Raw genomic sequence first — 18,007 nt, forward strand, 5'->3', positions numbered from 1 at the left:
ATGATGTTATTTTAAAAAAATAGGAACTCACTATGTAACAACCCTCATTCAATTTATGCTCTATCTGATGTAGTGGACAATGTAAGATTTTTGAAAGTTTCTGTTTCTTTCTCTCCTGATTTGCCTATCATATTCTTTGCTTTTTATTATTATTTGCCACAGCAACTCATTCCTTAGTAATCTTGTATTGGTTAGCCCAAGTGCTTGTTGGGCGAAATCAGGTTCACAAACATTCAAGAAATTTTGGAAAATGGAGGTTTTAAGAAAAGGAAGAAAACCTGAATCATTTAGAAATCATGTGTCTATCAAATGGAAAATAAGAAGCAAAAAAAGAAGCAAATTTTTATGCATAAGAAGCAGATCTCCAAAAGGTTCTGAAATGACTGTTCATGTGAATGCATGGACAGGTCTTTGTAGTGGCACTTGATAGTGCTGTCCACATTGAAATTGTCTTTGTTACATAAGACACCTTGATGTGGACTTTACACTTCTTATGTGACAAATACATTCAATTACTAAATGCAGCCACTTTGTTTTAAACTCTGCTTAAGAAATACTGTCTGTATTAATTCTAATTTTTAAAGTCATCACCATCTTGGCAACAAATTTGAGGTAACTGTCAATGGTGAAGAAAGTTTCTTTATTTGAGGATATGTAATATCAAATGAACTGTGTGTCATTGTGAAGGAGGAAAAATTACAAACAATATTTCATGTTCTCAATACAGAGTTGTAAACAGTTTCCATATGAGGATATAATCAATCTAGATGCAGCATTTATTACAGCTTCAGGGCACTAGATGAATAGAATTTAAGCAGCTTTGAAATATACAGACAGTTAACATCTGAGACAAAATTCTGTAAAAATAAATAGTAAAGAAAAAGAAGAAATGGCAGTCTGTTATCTTTGATTTCTGTAAGAGGACTTCACAGGGTGATGGCAAATTTTCAAAATTGGGTTGTAATCATAGGCTGCAATTTTATGAGATGTTCCAAATATTTGCACACAATGGATGGGCTATAGAAATATTGTTTAGATGTCATTCTTCTGGAGTTACTGGGATAGTTTGGATAAAGTCTTGCTCATGTGATTGTCCCTGATATTGGTTGACAGTGGAATTTCTAACATCTCGTGTCTTTTGGAATGTATTTTCTTTGAAGTATGGAAAGCAGGAAACATACTTAAACTCAAAGCAAGTTACTCACAGGTTTTATTGAGAAATGTTACTGGGTTTTTGTTTTGGCATTTGGGTGTTTTTTTAGACAGATCTTTCAACTGGAATTACAAGACAGTTTTAGGAAGGTCTTTTTGTTTGGTTGAGTTTTTTTCTGAAAAAGAAGCATGATGGTCATCACTCCATGTCCTCAATTTATTATTTTTGGATTTTGCTTTGCATTTCTTATTCTTGATGTAATTGCAAATTTTTAAATTATTTTTAATCTGCACACTTTCAACACGGATTGCTATTTTATTCTGGATTATTTAAAGTAATTTTGCTATATCCAGAAATGGATATTGATTGTGGATTTAGGGGAAATACTTAGCAAAATTCAGTATGAAATTTATTAAAAGAGTTTAAAGAGTCCAGTAGTTTGTGATACGTCAGAACAGATTGCCCATACAGGTTGCAGAGTTTCCCTCACTGGAGATATTCAAGAACTGTCTGGATGCAATCCTGTACAATGTGCTCTAGGATGACCCTGCTGGAGCAGGGAAGTTGTACCAGCTGACCTTCTGTGGTCTTTTCCTACCTTACCCATTCTGTGATTCTGTGGTATTTTTAACATAAAATAAATCAGTGTTGGAAAAAATACCCAAACCCTTAAGCTCCTGAGGAAAACAGTGGGATTTGTCTTACATTTGACTGATTTTTATTTTGGAGGTGACATCTTCATTTCTTGACTTTGATGCATGAGTGAACCAAGCTTTTAACTGCTATTAATTCATCTACTCCACATAGTTTCAAAATAGGTTGAAGTTGGTATTCTTCATATGTAATATTTTAGAAAGTAAACAAAATAAGTCAGCACATGGCATGGATCTATAGATAAGGGGGGTGTGACCAATAATCCTCCCTGTATTCTGCTGTGTTACTGTATTACCTCATTTGCTCCATCTTGCTGATTGGAGGAACCAGTAAAGAAACACTTCTCAGTCTGCTAAGAGAGCATGTGAGAAACAGGGAATTAAGCAAAACTATCCCTGCTTAGGAGGCTAGATAATTTAAGGACAAGTGCAAGTGTGAGATCACACATGTTCTGTGTTTAAATGTAAACACTGAATCCTTTTGAACTGTGTTCATAGTAAGCAAAAATTTTGTATTTTCACAGAACAGAGTATGTTAATTGTTCCTTGGACATTCCTAACGTCTAAGGACATCCATCCAACAACTATCTTTAATTACTTTATAACAAAATTAATTTCTTTTCCCTATATCCTAGGCCCTCAAAGAAAAGGATGATCTCAGAAGTCAGCTTCTCTCAGCTGCAGACCAAATAGAAAACCTCCGTAAGGAGCTGAATGATGTGCTTACAAAGAGAGCTCAGCAGGACGAACTCCTTCACTGTAAGGAGGTAAAACTGAATGAAATGAAGTCGCACAAGGCATCTCTTGAAGAAGAGATCAGAGAAGTTCAAGATACTGTAAAAAAATTGGAGAATGAGTTGAAAAAGAAAGTCTTTCTACAAAATCAAATGCAAGCTGAGAAGGAGCGCTTGAAGACAGAACTTGCAACTATTAACTTGATCCATAATAAAGACCAAGAACGCCTCTTAGAAATGCAAGCAGATATAAAAAATTTAAGCTCCGTACGCGTGGAACTAACAAACAAAATAGCAGAAGAGGAGAAAGTCAAAAAGGGATTGCTTAAGAGCCTCTCAGATCTCCAGAAACAGCAGGAATCTAAGCATGAAGAGATGACTTCAGCTAATAGGCAGCTGAAGATGGAAAGAGAAGTTCAGCAGCAGGAGCTGGCAGATCTTAGATCAGAGTTAAAAAATGTCAAATTCAAACATGAACAAAATGTTCAAGAACTCATGAAGCTTCTTAAACAAGAAAAGGATGATGCAGAGTCTCAAATTAGAATGCTAAAGGTACTTATTGTGAAGAATTCCAATGTCAGACTTCCCCTCCCTTCATTCATTCACCCCACACCTCCCCAACATTGAATGATGAAGGTAATAAGTTAAGGGCTTAAAAGCACTTTACACACATTTTATTGCAGGCCATCCAAAAAGTTTAAGGTTCAGGGTAAAAAAACATAACAGTATCAGTTTTAGGTCAAAATCTTAGTTCAAAAGTAGTGCAACAGGTATGTCTGAGATCACGATAGAAGAAAATATATGAGGCTGTAATGTTTTATGTATGTTTAATGTAATATGGCAATCAAGTGAAGACTCAGGTGACTGAGAAAAAAGGGTAACGTTGTCCCCATCTTTAAAAGGGGTAGAAAGGAGGATCCTGGGAACTACTAATTTGTCATTCTCACCTCCATGCCTCAGAAGATCATGGAACAAGTCCTTTTAAAAGCTATGCTAAGGCACATGAAGGACAAGGAGATGATCTGGAACAGCCAGCCTGACTTCACCAAGGGCAAGTCCTGCCTGACCAAACTAGTGACCTTCTGGGATGGAATGGTCTGATCAGTGGACAAGGGAAGGCCTGCAGGTGTAACTTATCTAGACGTCTGTAAAATCTTTAAAATAGTCCCCTGCTGTAAGACTTGATATACATGCAGGTAACCCCAGGCACTAGGCTGTGGCTAAAGTTTTGAAGAAAATTATTTTAACATTTGAGAACTTTGCAGTATAGCTGGCTGAGAAGGCAAAGGCAGAAACCCATTTTGGTGCTTTCATAACAACACCTTTTTGTGCACTGAAACCCCAGGCTGATTTCTCCCCTGGGCTTTATGGCCTGCCTGGCCGCCTATGAGAATTTGGTCACTTGCAGCAAGGAAGGTACCTCTGGGCAGACAGATAAAGAAAACACCCTGCGTGAGAATGAATTCCTTCCCACATAAAAGTTTTGCCCTGGAAGCAAAAGCTCTCACTCCTTGATATGTCTTCCAGAAGTCTTCTGCTCCTATACCCATATCCTTCTCTCTAAATTGGAGAGGGATGGGTTTGATGGGTGGGCTGGTAGGTGAATAAGAAATTGGCTGGATGGTTCCATCAAGAGGGTAGTGGTTAATGGCTCAGAGTCACAAAAGTCATCAGTGACAAGTCATGTCCCTCAGGGCTTTGTATTTGGACCAGTGTTACTAAATATCTTCATTAATGATGTAGGTGAAGGGACCAAATGCACCTTCAACAAATTTGCAAATGTCACCAAGCTGAGTGGTGGAGTTGCCACACCTGAAGGATGGGATGCCATCCAGAGGGACCTGGACAAGCTCAAGATAAGGGCCCATGGGTCCCTCATGAGGTTTAACAAGATCAAGTTCAAGGTGCTGCACATGGGTCAGGGCAACCCCCAGCATCAATCCAGGCTTGGGGGATGAACAGATTGGGAGCTGCCAAGAAGGACTTGGGGGTGCGGGTGGATAAAGGCTGGACATGACCCAGCAATGTGCACTTGCAGCCCAGAAAGCCAATTGTATCCTGGGCTACACCAACAGAACTGTGACCAGCAGTCTGAGAGAGCTGGGCTGCCCCTCTGCTCTGCTTTTGTGAGACTCCACCTGGAATGCTGCATCCAGCTCTGGGGTACCCAGCACAGGAAGGACATGGACCTGTTGACACAGGTCCAGAGGAGGGTCACCAAGATGATTAAGGGGATGAAGCACCTCCCTTATTAGGAAAAGCTGAGAGAATTGAGCCTGAGAAAGAGAAGGCTTTGGGGTCACCTAATTGCAGCCTTCCAGTACCTGATAGGAGCCTAGAGGAAAGATTGTGAGAGTCATTCTACAACGGCATGTAATGAAAGGAGAAGGGGAAATGGCTTCAAACCTAGAGGGTAGGTTTAGATTAGATGCTAGGGAGAAATTCTTTACTATGAGGGTGGTGAGGCACTGGAACATGTTTCCCAGAGAAGCCCCCTGGTCTAGTAGGTGTGCGTGCCCTTGGCAGCAGAATTGGAAGTAGATGATTGTTAATGGCCCTTTCAACGCAAACCATTCTATGGTTCTAAGATGTTTAAATTGCATGATGCAGACTGTCATTGTATCTGGAAATACTTTCAGAATGTGAATAGTATTGATGTGTAATATCTGCTAAGGTTAATTTTGATAGCTTTTTCTATTTCAAATTGTTTTAGAATTACTCATCTCTGTACAATTTTTCAGAAAAGTGTTCATATAGTAAATGATGAAATATAGCATTTAATTCATGAAGAAGCAAGCTAATGTCTTTAGTTTGTTCTGATACATAGCTATTGCTTTGGAAAGAAAATGAGCATTTTGGTGGCTGTAAGTGGTCTGAATAAAACTGAGAAGTTGAAGTGGACTAAACTGCACAGTTAACTGCCAACAGTTGTATAAGTTATACATTGAGCTTCTACTGAAGCAATTTTGATTACATGGTTTACTATGTACGTAGATGTATGTTATAGTAATAATAATAAATTTTATAGTAATTTTAATGGAAGAGATAGTTTTCCAGGTAAGTTCTAAATTACCAATATATTAGAAGAACACTTCTGAAGCACTGTAAATATGCTTTTCCCTTAGGTCCCCTTAAATTACAAATTTGTTCATGTCAAAAAATTCTATCAATTTAACCATAAAAAATAGCTATAAAATCCTTAATCAAAGCTTAAGTAGTTCATAGTCTACTTCATCTTAAGTAATACATGCATATTTTTCCTTTCTCTTCTTACAAATATACTAGTTAATAATGCATCTTTTCCACGTATTTTGCAGTTATGAATTGACATTACTTAGAAAGGATGTTTAGTTATTTAATCTATCATTCGTGGCATAATAATTGACAATAATTCTTAGTCAGTTGGTAATACAGAAACCATGTAATGAAGACAGCAATAAAAAAAACCCCTTGATAGCTGATAGTGGAAGGATCATTAAAACAGAATATTTTGACAGCAGTAGTTAACATTGAGGATTTAATTTTTAATGTGTATAGTGTCATTTAAATGGTCTGTCCAAATGCATGTTTTTTTCTTCGACAATAACTGAAATTAAGAGTGTACTTTTGATATCAAGTGCAGAGAAGGGAAGTGTGTTCTGGATGCTAGTCATACAAGAATTAGTTGATTGTGACTGTATTCTATGAAATAGCAAATCTTACAGAAAGGGCCTTGATACTGGTATTGATAATTGAGCCTAAAATAATAGTAAAAGAATTAACTTCCTTATTTCATTTACAGTGCCATGACTTTCCCAGAATCCTAAATCTACATATATCTTTCTAGAGAAGAGAGTTTGAGGGAGTTGAATTTTTTAAGATATTAGAGTAGGCAACTTTTTTTAGAAGTACACAAAATTATGATGCACGAGATTCTCTTGATAGAGAAACTCAGTGAAACAAAATAGAAAATCATATCCATCTGTAGGGATATCTGATAAGAACATGTCATCCTGCAGGTGATTTGGTTACTTTTTGTAACCTCAACATTATGTGGCAATTGGATTTCAATTTTATGGACATACTTTTCTTCTAAATTAAGGTAAACTTAACATGCATTTTATCTCCTTTTTATTTTAAGGCTAATGTAAGGTTTTGTGCCCAGCAACCAATTGTCTTTTACTGTTACAGTAATAATCTTGACCTAATACTTCAGCTTCATCCGACCTTTGTAACTGTTTTTGGAAAGGAATATGCATTACCTATCCACAGGTAGCTAAAGCTTTTTTAAAAAAAAGGTATGTTGGGAGAAACTTGAGGTGTAAAGGGAGATTTAACGTATTTGTAGGACCCAAGGCCTTAAACTTAAGAGGTTGCATTTATGAGTTACTTTCAGGAAATCAAGGGTATAGAGCCCTGTGATTAGAGGACTAACTGCTGCATAGATTATAAAAAGAGGTGACTTGTGATCCTTACTGTTCTTCCCTCTCTTATCTCTACTTTCTGCCTCACTTGTACCTGGTTTTCTGTAGTGCTGTACTGAATTGAAAAAATACTCCGTAGTTAAGGATTTTTTTGGGTAGTGTGAATGGTACCATAAGAATATTGTATGATACAATAGAACAGGAGAACACAGAGTTGCGTATGAGATGTCAGTATTAAGAAGGATCTTTCTGTTTCATCACTGAGATTCTGGTACTTAAGCTTTTAATTCTGTTTCTGCTCGAACATCCTAAATGCTTCTCATTGATGCCTCTATGATGTCTTATTTATTATGTAAAATTATAGGTACACTAGGCACAGGAAGGTGGTTTGCCTGGTGGTCCCCATTCAGCTCTGTGCTCAGAAACTCTGAATCTATCCCCTAATATTTACTGCATACTCTTGGTTACTTTAAAAATATCCTTGTTGTCTTAGAATGATAACATACAAAATGTCCTCATGCCTGACAGTATTGAAGTTATCTGAAGTATTAATCTTTAAGGTTTTTTAGAGTTATGTATCTATACATATAAAAATCTTTATGTGTGTGTATTTATTTTTTAATTTTTTCTATACATTTTCCAAGTGTGTAGTTCCTTTTAATCTGAAGATAATCAGATGTGGAAATTGTGTTCAATAAAGCTAAATTAAATTTTGGTCACATCTGCCTTATCCATACTGAAAATTAATAAAAATTAACTTTCTCCATTGTGTCTCAAAAGTAATACAAGTGAGGAATTTTCTTCTTGGATCGTTTCTATCTGCATAGACATAATGCAATTACCTTTAGTAAGAACTGAAAAGTTGGTTTTTATAAGCATATTCATGGAAAATGTTTTGAGCATTGCAGGCTTGTCTTTGTGGTTGTAAGTCTTTGTAGACCTTGGATGCCAAAGTTCTTTCTTGAATTTTCCTTTGGAAGAGTTTTTGTACTCTGTTAACTTTGGTGTTTAAATTAACTCATAAAACCTCTCTCCTCAGCTTTCATCCTCATAGAAGTAATATTTACAGTATAATTGGGAAATAGAATTTTTGCTTTTCCTCAGAAAGGAATTTACTTTGCAGGTTTATTTTTGTGTGTAACTGCATCCCACAACTCATGTGAAATTGGTTTTGAGTAATATAGGTGTTAATTTGCTTCTTTTTTAAAAAATTATTTTCCAGGTATTCTAGAGAATTTCTCAAGTCTGTCATTCTCAGTCAGTTATCTTTTCCACTGGAAAAAAATATACTTTATTCACTCATTGATAGGGTTTTCAAGGCCCTTAAATGTTTTTTTTTTCATTTTTCTCTGTAGTGTTTTCATGACTAGCATTGAATCCACGCAATAATAGCATTAAACTGACACAATTTTAGAAATTGAAAATACTAAATCTTTGCAGTTGTTTCCCTGCAGATATAAATTTAGTATTAGTTCTTAAAATGAAATGATAGTTTAGACTTTCTGATTCCAAATTATTTCAGTAATGGAAAAGTTGTATAAATACTAGGATTCTCAATGTGATGTAAGCTGATGAGTGTAACAGAGTTGAAATGCAGAATCTGAGACTTCTATTTACTGCTTTTAAAACACTTTATGGTTCTGCAATTTGTGATACATATTTGCCATGTTCAGAGAAGTGATTGCACTTAACCTAAATATAGAAAAATTAAATGGAGTTATCATTCAGTAACAGTCTTTCACTGGTTTAAAACTTCAGAGTCTGGGTGTGTTTTAAAAGAACGCACAGAGTGACTTTGTAATCTGTTTTCCCTTTACCATCAGAGGGAACTTTCAGAAGAGAGAAACATAGTCAAGACTCAGTGTCGACAGCTGGAGAAGATAAAAGTTGAGTGTGATAAATTGACAGAAGAATTAGCCCAAAATGAAGAAGAAAATATAAAACTAAAACGGAAATGTGAGTTTGTAAAACAAGAACTAGAGAAAAAGGTAAAGTTAACTTGTTTTAACCGTTGGCCTCTTTGCTGATAAATACCTAAGCTAAATGATGGATTATAGAAATAGATGGTAAATTTAAATTAAAAAAAAATACATGTATGTATTAAAGAGTATACCCAGTCATACCATAGTACACAGTTTCAATATAAATGAAAGAAGTCAAAACTACTTTGGCTCAATTATGAACTTTGACTCCAAAGATTCACTGATACTATTTAGGACTTAAAATATAAATCCTGTTCCTGCCTGATCGGTAACTAGCAAATGTTTAACCTACAACTTCTAGTTGTCTTCACGGTTTTCTTAAAGTTTCAATGCAGATATAAATCATTTAGAGCTAATTTGAAGTAGATAAGGAGTGTAAGCACAGTAAAACAAATTCTAACTTATGTTGGGAGGGAGGATTTTTGGTTTTTTTGAAATATGAAGATAGAAAAATCTCAAGCCTGGCATTTCTTTAGCTTATTAAACTATTAGGAACTTATTTAAAAGCTCGGCTTGTGAGACTAATAAAAAGTACCTCAAATGAAAAATCAAATATGCTTTTTCTAGCTTGGCATTTTAGTGCTATAGTAACTACTATACAGGAAATGTGTTTGTAGGGATGCACATAGGCTTCTGTAGTCAGTTGTGAACTAGCCACAACCTTACCTAATGTTGGAAAGATACAGTTTTTAGATCAAGATGATCTTTTATCTCTGAACTGAAAAAGAATGGACAATCTTTTAAGCATACAATCCTGTGATCTCAACATCTGAAGGTAAATGCAGATGGAGAGTTCTACTTGATTGCCTTAATTGCTTAACTTAAGGAAATATTTACTATTGTGATTTTATTGTGGATTGTCAAAAGGGGTGTTAGGATTGGGAGAAATAATATTAGCTCTTGAAAAGTCTCACCAGCATACAGTTGTGGCATTGCAGAGGCCTATTGTGTTACGAAAGAATTATTTTTCTTTTCCATGCCTTTTGTACTTTTAATATAATTCTGTTCTTAGTGCACATATTAATTCAAAGAAGCATAGGTATTACAGATAGCTTGGAATTTTTTTTCTTTTTGGGAAAGATGAAGGGGTAGAGAATAATGGTAGAATGTTCAGGTTTTTTCCTTTTGAGCTTTTCTGAGTCATGAGTGACTTTGTTTTTCCTGTAGGCTCTGGACATAGAATGATAAAGAATGTTGGCAACACTCAGAAAAATCAAGCAGATGAGAATTAAAGAATAAAATACTGAGTCATATATTCTGTTTTAGTCCTGGTCTTTGGAAGAGAACTTTGACATCTGATGGACTGTGTTCAATGAATAATGAGATAATATAGAATAGTGACACTGGAAACATATATAATGCAATCCTATTACTTTAAGAATACTGATGTAGCTCAGAACTGCTATTTCAACTGTCATTTTCATAGTAAAGAAATATTAGAATCTGTGCTTTGAAAAAAATTTTATGATTCCTTCAGTTTGAAAAAATATTGTGTAACAACTCAAATATTTCTGTATTCATTAAATTTAAAAAATCAGACTGCTTATCAGGTATGGGTTTTTCACATTTGTAGATCACCTATATTAAGACCCCCTATTTTGCTAATACAAGTAACACCTATACATATCTATATATCTATATCTATATATATATATTCACAACCTCCTGAAAGGAGGTAGCAAGCAGACTGTTGGTCTCTTCTCAAGTACCAAATAATAGGACAAGAGGAAATAGCCTCAAGATGTGTCGGGAGAGATTTAGATTGGATATTAGGAAAAATTTATTCACACATTGGAACAGGCTGCCCACGGAAGTGATTGAGTCACCATCCCTGGAGCTATTTAAAAGATGTAGATGTGGTGCTTGGGAGTGGTGGACTTGCAGTGGACTCAATGATCTTGGAGTACTTTTCACATCCGAATAATTCTATGATTCCGTATGTATCGCATTCACAGAACTTTTGTATTAGACTTTATGTAGCTCCGCACTGGTGTCTTATAAGAGCAGTGTGTGAAGATTTCTGACAAATACACTTTAAACAGTTGTACCTTGTCATTGTGAAGGTCCACAATTAAAACAAAATTCAAAATCATTCTTGCTCTTCTCACCATTCTTGGTGCACTTGCACACACTGAAATGTGGCAGTTCAAGTGTTTGCCCTTTGCTGCATTACATCCTAATCTCAGCAGTAGGCAGGTTTGTTTCAATTTCACTTTTTCTCTCAAGATAAGTGTTTTATTTTAATGTTAATTGCAATACATAGTTCAATATTTTGTATAATCCAACAGCAGTTTTGTTCAGTTTTACATGGTGGCTCTCTCATAAATCTAAAAAAAGTGAATCTAATTTTAAAAACATATTTATTGAGCATATTTATTGAACTTTTTGACATTACATGGTAAAATAAAATGCTTTCCTCAGTGCTACTCATTGTCCTGTGAGATATTCTTTGAGTAGTTTTCCTGGGAGCATACTGCCTGCCTATAAAATTTACCTTCAGGGATCTCTTTTCTGATGATAGAGATTAGATGCCTGTAACTGGTTCATGGCAAAAAATAATAGATCTTTATTATGGGCTTGCTTTCTACACGTGAGAAGGGGATTTGTAATAGAATGTATGTTTTTGACTCTGAAAGTAAGCTTTATGATAGTTGAGTTTGTACTTGGTAGCAATTTCTTCATAACTGATTTGCAAGATAATAATGAGAATCAAGAGAGGAACTTATGAGTGCTCTTAGAAGGTGTTATTTTTCTATGACAAGGAATTGAACTTTGCATGAGTGAGTACAGTGTGATTATAAGATGGAAAGATACATTGCTAATGATGTAGGTTATATTACTAATGGAGTAATTTCTCTTTGTTTTGTTTTTCCTCTTTCACTCCAGGAAAAACAGATCAGCAATGAAGATCATTTAAGAAAGATGAGTGAGGCCAGACTGCAGTTTAAGGATCAGCTGCGTCACTTAGAAATGGAACAGCAATCCATTCTCTCCATCATTGGAAGGGAAATTGATTCTGCGTGTAAAATCTTTTCTCGGGACTCCATGGAGCAATTCAAAGTAATTCTAAGTTTTGATTATGCTGCAGATTTTGTTATTGATGAAATTTGTAGCAGAACTTGTATTCATTGTTGTCACCTATCATTTAACTGTATATATAATTTGTGAACGGTGAAATTATGGCTGTTTAGCTGGTAGAGAGTGACATTGCTACGCATTAGAATATGAGGAAGATTTGTCCATGTATTATCAGTACTACTTTCTTTTGCCATTTATTTTAATAGTTCTCCTTACTTTACAGCAGCCAGAATTTTGAGGCAGGTTTTCCTAGGCCATGTTCCTAGAGTTGGGAAGTACCCAAGGAAGATCTAAAATGCTTTTAAAATTGGAGGGAAATGAAAGAAAGGTTTTTTAAAAAAATCATTTAGATGCTTTGTCTTTCAAGTAGAGAAGTAAATGCTGGAAATGAAAAGAATTTATAACCTCCTCCTTTAGGGAGCAAGTCCTTATATTCAGAAAACTCAGACTCAAATTTTCAGAAACTGGTAGCTATCTGTAACTTTTTCTTCCGCTATTTTACTACTACTTCTGCAATCCCTGTCTCCCTCTAGCTTTCCTCCTGAGAATTCTTGTTTGCTCACCAGGTAGAGAAACCTCTCTTCTCCCTCCACATGACTACATGACTAATCCTCTTAAATCAACACTGTACATTGAATAAACAAAGCAGTCTGACTCAGCTTATCGCCATACTCGGTAGCATTATGGGCACTCACAAGTGCTTGACCCAGTGGCTTTTTAGCCTTAGCTGTAACCCCAGAGTACACTCAGATTACATATTTTTCTGACTTGTTATTGAAACAGAGGATACTTTGTGGTTCCTGATCACTTGACTGGGCTGGGCTGCTTTTGAAATAGGAACTTTTCACTAGTTCTCCACTTAAGTATGGAACTGGGATGTTGCACCACAAAATCAGATGAGAATTCTAAGAAAATGTATTTGATAAACAAGCTTTCTCCTCTGTATTCTTACAGTCTTTTTTTTAATGAAGTGTTTGTGATCTACTGTAGTTGCCAGATTCTTGATCATTGAACCATGGCTTCTTGGACTTGCTTCCTATCTCACGCAGAGTCTTTGGCTTCTGGATAAAGTTTTGCAGATCCCTGTTGACACAATTCTTATTTATCCTTCTTAACTTTTAATCACTGGCAAACTTAAACCAGTTTTGAATCTGAATTTTTAAATAGACATCTAATGTGGAAACAAACAGTTTTGTGGTGCCTGGTATGTTTTGGTTGTTTTTTTTTTAAAGGTAAGAAGGTTTTTTTTGCTATATTTTCCTCTGCCCAGATATTGGCAAGGTTTCTAAAAGGTTTCATGCAAGTTCTTTACTTCAAGAAATTGCCACTGCAACTGAGGTGAACAGGGAGGATTTGATGGATTAACACTTGTATTCATAGAAATTAAACACTAGGCTTAAGGTTTCCTGATAAAAAATGATTTGTATTTGAATTTCCAGTAAGCAGCAAACACTTTCTTCTTTCTGTGCCTAATTCCCATTTTTTTGTCTATTTCTTTCTCTCATACTTTTCCATAGGCAATATCACTCACACCAACAGTGCCGAATGATCCTCATCGCTGGTTAGCAGAAACAAAGGTAATAGTCCAACCTCCTGAAATTTTACTGAATAAGCTAATATCCAACAGTTTAGCAGCCTGGAGTAGTGGGAGGGGTCCCTGCACACGGCAGCAGGTTGAAACTAGATAATCTTTGAGGTTCTTTCCAACCCTAACAATTGAGTGAGTGGATGAGTCTGTGAGTGGATGGATCTGATTCAGTTGAAACTGTGTTTGAAAAGGCACTTAAATGGTAAAATGAAAAATACAAAAGCATTTCTTTGGCAGTAATTGTGATATTCCCACAATGTTATTTCAACTGATGGAACGATTTTCCAAATTTTTCTATCAACAAGAAGTAGCTGTCCCTCCAGCAAAATAAATAGCAACGTTGTTTTCACAAAAAAAATGCACTGAAGTAACTGCAGTGATGGTCTTTGAATTTCTTATCCAATATCTTTTAAAAGAAGTAAGTTTCTCATGATCAAAGTAGATCACAAGAAACTGTGGAAGACAGCTTCAGCTTTTTCTTTTTTTTTTTCTTCTTATAAAAAGGTCAAAGCCACAGGACAACTGACTTAAGGAAAAAATTATAAATGTTTGCATGTAATAGAATTTAAGGTTATTGTGTAAGGCTTGTAGACCAAGAAAGACTACCACCATATAGCAGAGATAAGATTGGAACTGAAGGAGAAAGGTTATGCAGGGAGTATTTTCTTCATTTGAAAAAGTTACACTGACATATTGTTAAAAAGATCTTTCAAAGAGCACCTAAAATCATTTGCATACATTTCTCACCTAAGTTTCTTTAGCTGCTAGAGGGAAGTCTAGTATGAATGACTCCTTAAAAATCCCACTTCTATTTTCTTTTGTTTTTAAACAGGCAGTGTAAAAGTATTCCATTTGATCACTTCTACATTTATTGTATAGATCATGACCTTATTGATGAGCTCTTATTTTTCTCACCTTTATGAACCTTAAATTTTAACCTTTGCTGACCAGAAGGGATTGGTGTCACTTTTTTACAATGGATAAATGCCTTAAACTCTGTCAACTTATAATAGACAGAGAAAGGTATTCTAATAGGAAGGAGTATCTCTTTGTGTCTGTGTGTGCATTAGTTGAATGTGAATTTCCATACCTATCCTAGAAAATTCATGCTTCTGATTTAAAAAGGAATAAAATCATATCAAGGAAAATCAGTGTATTGCTTTTTCACATACAATTATCAAGCAACAAATGGTTTTTGATACTGTTGAGGGTCAACATATGTACTCTTAATATGTCAAAATGTCCCCTTATATTATTTTCAGTAATAGGTGCAAATGACCAATCTGTAACTCCAAAGATAATTCGATCAGTTGTGTCCTCTTATTTTCATTAGAATTCTTTACTTTTTATTGTCCTATTTTTAATGTAGACTAAGCTTCAGTGGCTGTGTGAGGAGGTAAAGGAGAGAGAAAGTAAGGAAAAAAAGCTGCGATGCTGCTTGGTGCAAAGTCGAGAACAACTCAAGCACTTTACACAGATGAAGGAGACTGAACATCACTCTCTCTTTAAACAGATAAAAACCCAAGAAAAAATTCTGGAAGAGGTTCACAGAGAAAAAAGAGGTATGTTGATAGTTCCATTTTTGTTAATAAAGGGGAGAAAGAATTAAAAAATTCTACTAGTTATAATTCCTATGGCACGTTCAGATGTATTTTACCAAGTAGTTATTGCAAACTGTAGTTTGATAATCTGCTAGTGATAATCAAATAAAAAGGGAAGGGTTTTTTGTTTTCTTTTGCTGGCAAAAAAGCCAAATGTAATCAACTATATTTCAAACCAGCACAATGGCTGAATAACACAGGAGTTTACATCATGTGCAGTGGATATAAAAATTATTTTTTCACTGTACCATCTGAGACATTCCATGACCTGGACGAGGAACTATACAAGAGTCTGAGGCCCTCTGAGTTAGACTGCTGTTTGCATAGCTCACTATGTCATGGTATGATCTTTCATTGTATTCTATTGCCTCTGTTTTCAAAGGAAGGTGTCACCTCTCAGGTTTTCTTCTTGTGTTTTCTTTAAAAATCTTGTTCTGGCCTTTATTCAGGACTCCATGCTGACATGATGGGACAAGATAAGTAGTCTCTTTAATCATTTTATTGTCATTTTTTGTTGATGATGTAGACTCAGATGAGAGTAAGCTTTTACTAAGTATAGTTATAGCTTCTTATTGAAAATATTTTATGAAATGTTGTAACAAAAATGGAATGACTACCTGGTTTTGACTGGAACAGAGTTAATTCTCTTCCTAGTACCTAGAACATGTGGTGTTCTGGATTTGGTATGAAAATGATGCTGATAACACGCTGATGGTTTAGTTGTTGCACCTGAAATCAAGGACTTTTCAGTTTCCCATGCTCTGACAATGAGCAAGTTCACAAGCAGCTGGGAAGGAGCATGGCCAGGACAGCTGACCCAAACTGGCCAGAGGGGTATTTCGTACCAGGGAACATAATTTCCAGTATTATGGGAGAGTTTTTTCTTCTCTCCCTTTTCATTGCAATTATATTATTTTTATTTTATTTTGGTTTATTATTGTAGTTTATTTTTATTGTTTAATTATTATTCAGTTTTATTTCAATTCTTAAACTGTTCTTATCCCATTGATTTTAGCTTCTTTCTGATTCTCTTCTCTATTCCACCAAGGGAGGTGTATGTGTATGAGCAATTGTGTGCATGGTACTTAGTTACTATCTGAGATTAAATCACCACCACAACAGCAATAATAAATAAAAATATTCTTGTAAATATTTTATAGAACGCTCCAGGTTATTTGTTTTAAAATAATAATATTCTGTGAAGATTTTCTTCCTCCACTTACAAAGAACTTAGAAAGAGAGTATGTTTTGATCTTTCAGGCTTGAATGTTTCTATTGTTATCCTTCATTTGTTGAAAAAGATTGCACCTAGACCTTGATACGACAATAATAGTGCTTTGGTAATCATATATGTAAATAATTATCTGCTAAGATGATCTCCCTGAGGCCTTATTTGCCTTTTTAAATTTAAGTGCATTGGAAATAAAGCAAATCTTATTTAATTCTCGATTCTATTAGACCTTGTTTGGTTTAGTCTTTGTGGCACAATTCACAGCCTGCATTTAAATTTCAAGCTATAAGTAAAGTTATCATGGGAAATTGTTGAAAGAGTGGTAAGTAGTAATGCTCTTCACTGAGCAGAATAAATAGGATGTAATTTCATACCTTCTATTTATAGGGGCCATTCCTTTTTTTTCCCTACAAGTCTGTTCAGTTCTATTTATTAGTTCACATACTACAACTTTTGCTGTTTTAAGTCCTGCTCTGTCTCTACTTCTGGAGATGGATATTCATTAAAAGTAGGTAAGAAAAAAGAAATAACAGCTACGCAGTTGTTAAAATTTTCTATGTAACTGAAAACAGTAAACATTCTTTTAAATTTAACCAAATACAGGGTGACTTAAAAAGTGCAGACCAGTGTTAGGTTTAAAGCTTCGAGTGAGGACACACACACATGCTAAGGATCCAGCGCCGCATGGGTATAGAGACAGCAACAAAGGAAGATAGGTAACTTTGGCTGCTGTTGGTGGATTTTCCCAAAATATCCTCCTTGCTGTCTTCATTTAAAAGTATTTTAAAAGATTAATTTTTGTTTTTAATTTTGTTTCTGATTTAAGTAATGATAATGCAATTTACTGTTTTATAGGGAAATAGGGAGTCACCACCTTATTTTCTCTTTACACTCCACATTTTTTTTAATGAGATAATTTGAAAGCTGGTCATGTACGGTGGTGATTGGTGGGATGATTTTTGATGGGTTGTTTTGTTTTTGTGGTTTTGGTTTGGTTTGGGTTTTTTTGGTTTTTTTTCTTTGGACACTGACATGAAAACAGTGTTGGAGAAGCAGGGACTTCCAATTGCAGAGCCAATTACTTATGTACACAATTAAGAACAGTCTTCATGTGTGTAAATTTATGATTCACTTTGTCACGTTCTAGTTTGATTAGATCTCAGCAGGTTTTGTGCATACAGTTGAAGTTATGATGTGGCCAGTGTACGTACTTAGTTTTAGCCCTGGAGTGTCACAGGCCTTCCAGCAGTGGGTCCGCTACTCTTAATAGTATTCAAGACTTTAGAATGAATAATTAGAGACAGGGAAATAAAAAATACATCTGAGTCCGACTTCCTGGTATGTCACTCATTTGATAAGATAGCTGGTAATTACCAAATAACTGATAGGTGTAACAGAAGCCACAGTATGGTGTTATCTGTATAGCTTTCCACATGGGACTGGGCAGGAAAACACTAATGTGATAATTAAGTATAAGAACTATAAATTAGAGTAAGGAATGTCTTACTTTGACTGACAGAGGGATAGTTGGTGCTATTTCAGAGATGTTGGTTTGCAGACTCGCTTGTCTTCATGAGTGAGCTT

At 35.3% G+C, this 18,007-nt stretch overlaps 1 protein-coding gene across 2 annotated transcripts in view; it reads left to right on the forward strand.

Moving 5' to 3' along the window:
* The window catches only part of CEP128 (centrosomal protein 128), a 117,064-nt gene that overhangs the window by 39,928 nt on the left and 59,129 nt on the right, over window positions 1-18,007 (forward strand). The window contains exons 15-20 of one of the 2 annotated variants that reach the window (XM_071557738.1): window positions 2,442-3,092; window positions 8,767-8,931; window positions 11,812-11,985; window positions 13,521-13,580; window positions 14,961-15,003; window positions 15,105-15,153. In XM_071557738.1, coding sequence (XP_071413839.1) covers window positions 2,442-3,092; window positions 8,767-8,931; window positions 11,812-11,985; window positions 13,521-13,580; window positions 14,961-15,003; window positions 15,105-15,153 — 1,142 coding nt within the window. Of the gene's footprint in view, window positions 1-2,441; window positions 3,093-8,766; window positions 8,932-11,811; window positions 11,986-13,520; window positions 13,581-14,960; window positions 15,154-18,007 lie in introns of both variants that reach the window. The other variant, XM_071557737.1, reaches the window with a different exon arrangement.

The sequence above is a fragment of the Pithys albifrons genome, chromosome 6 (assembly GCF_047495875.1).
Source record: "Pithys albifrons albifrons isolate INPA30051 chromosome 6, PitAlb_v1, whole genome shotgun sequence".
NCBI classification, from domain to species: Eukaryota; Metazoa; Chordata; class Aves; order Passeriformes; family Thamnophilidae; genus Pithys; species Pithys albifrons.